The sequence below is a fragment of the Cynara cardunculus genome, unplaced genomic scaffold, assembly GCF_001531365.2.
Source record: "Cynara cardunculus var. scolymus isolate 2C unplaced genomic scaffold, CcrdV1 Un_Scaffold_1085, whole genome shotgun sequence".
Lineage (NCBI taxonomy): Eukaryota > Viridiplantae > Streptophyta > Magnoliopsida > Asterales > Asteraceae > Cynara > Cynara cardunculus.
Window position 1 is genome coordinate 37906 of NW_020200677.1, and position 1963 is coordinate 39868.

At 37.4% G+C, this 1963-nt stretch overlaps 1 protein-coding gene and 1 non-coding gene across 2 annotated transcripts; one reads left to right on the forward strand and one right to left on the reverse strand.

Moving 5' to 3' along the window:
• Positions 1–133: 133 nt before the first annotated feature.
• On the reverse strand, positions 134–1762 carry LOC112502217. Its single transcript, XM_025106073.1, has one exon. The coding sequence runs from the start codon at positions 1760–1762 to the stop codon at positions 134–136; it is 1629 nt and encodes a 542-aa protein (XP_024961841.1).
• LOC112502223 lies at positions 1254–1359 on the forward strand. Its single transcript, XR_003067651.1, has one exon. It is a non-coding gene; the product is annotated as a small nucleolar RNA R71 (small nucleolar RNA).
• Positions 1763–1963: the final 201 nt, after the last annotated feature.

The following is a 1963-nucleotide window of genomic DNA, read 5'->3' on the forward strand; positions in this document are numbered from 1 at the left end:
CAGTAGGAGAAGTAGTCTTTTGAAGAGTTGGTGCTGGAATGGGTTTCAAAATTGGTTTCTCAATGGGTTCTGATTCAGTTCTACCAAGGATTATAGGACTGGTCTGGTCATTTATTATGGGACTGTCACTAGATTATGAAACATCCACTACAACACTTTCTTTGGGAGTCTGGATTGTCTTGGGCTTATCAGGAAATAACAATGGAAATTCTGACCTTTCTTGAATGGCTATACCATCGATAGGCCTAACTATGGGTTGAGGCTCACTAATACTCTCTGAATGGTTCACAGGAATGGTAATCACAAAATGTGGTACAGACGTAACAGAATCTGGTACTACACTTTTCTTTTCAGTCTCTGCTTTGCTTGGTTCTTTTTGTTCTTTTTGGGGATTTTCTATTAAAGTCTTATTACTCCTCAATGTCACAACCTTGACCTGCTCTTTTCCTTCTCTCTGAGGTGTMTYYRTATCACTAGGTAAAAAGCCTATCGGTCTTTGTCTCATTTCCAAAGCTACTTGTCCAACCTGTTTTTCAAGGTTTCTGATTGAAGCCTGAGTTTGGGTTATGAACCCTTTCATCATTGCTTCCAAGGAAGTAGATGAATCAACAAACTGATGTGCTGTATCTTGGAAAGAGGGTAGATGACTTTGTTGTTGAAAACTTGTTTGCTGGTTGAAAATCGGCTGGGTAGGGKGTTGCYRGTAAAAGTTGGGTTGGTGATTGTAGGAATCACTTTGATGTTGTTGAAAACCAACAGGTTCATTCAAGGTTCGAGCATTCCAGAAAAAATTTGGCTGTTGTTGCCACCCTGCATTATAAGCTTGTAAATCAGAACAACCCCTGTTTTGATTTTCAAAAAAATTAACTGACTCTGGGTTAGATGCATATTGATCAAATGGATGACCTCCTCCACATAACATACATGCTATAGAATTGACAGTAGGATATGATGTTGCATCAACAATTCGCACATCTGGGCTAACATTCATATTCTTAATCATGTCAGTTATAGATGTGAGTTGTGTTGTTAATACATTATATGCGTCTGTTTCATGTATCCCAAMTGTATTATTWTGTATTAATGCATGTGGATYAGCCCAATATCCATTATTATTTGAAATTTTCTCAAGCATGTCATACCCATCATTATAAGTACAAGTTGTGAAAGCTCCTCCTGCAGTGGCATCAAGCATTTGTTTAGCAACAGTTGTTAAACCATTGTAAAACGTCTCTAGCTGGATACAGTAAGGAATGCCATGGTAAGGGCATTTTCTCAACAACTCTTTGTACCTTTCCCAAGCATCAGGTATTGCTTCATTATCCATTTGTCTAAACAAACATATTTCATTTCTGGATTCAGCGTTCCTGTTGGGAGGAAAATATTTTCTAAAAAATTTCTTTACAAGGTCATCCCAAGAGATTATGGAATTTGGTTGTAAAGAGTTAAACCATAACTTTGCTCTATCCCTAAGAGAAAATGGAAATAACTTCAACCTTAAGGCATCATCAGACACTCCAGGGATAAGAAAACAATAAGTTATTTCTATTAAAGATTTTAAGTGTAAATGAGGGTCTTCAGATGGCAAACCACTGAACTGGCCATTAGTCTGCAACATCTGAAACATGACAGGTGTGAGCTCAAAGTGAGTTGCCTTAATTTGTGGCCTTAGTGTTCCTGAATTTAATTGACTAAAAACAGGAATAGCATAGTCCATGATTCCTCTATCCCGAGAATCTGCAATATGTATGATGTTCTCCATAATAGTAACAGATGGTAGAAAAATTAGCTTTTACGAACTTTACTTTAAAAAAAACTTTAACGTGCTATCCCCGGCAGCGGCGCCAAAAACTTGCTCATCGGTTTATTCAACCTTAGATTTCAACACAAAAATAGAAGTATACACCTCGAACTACTGTCGTCTCGTAACAAGTAATAATGGTAAAATACCAGATATCGTTCC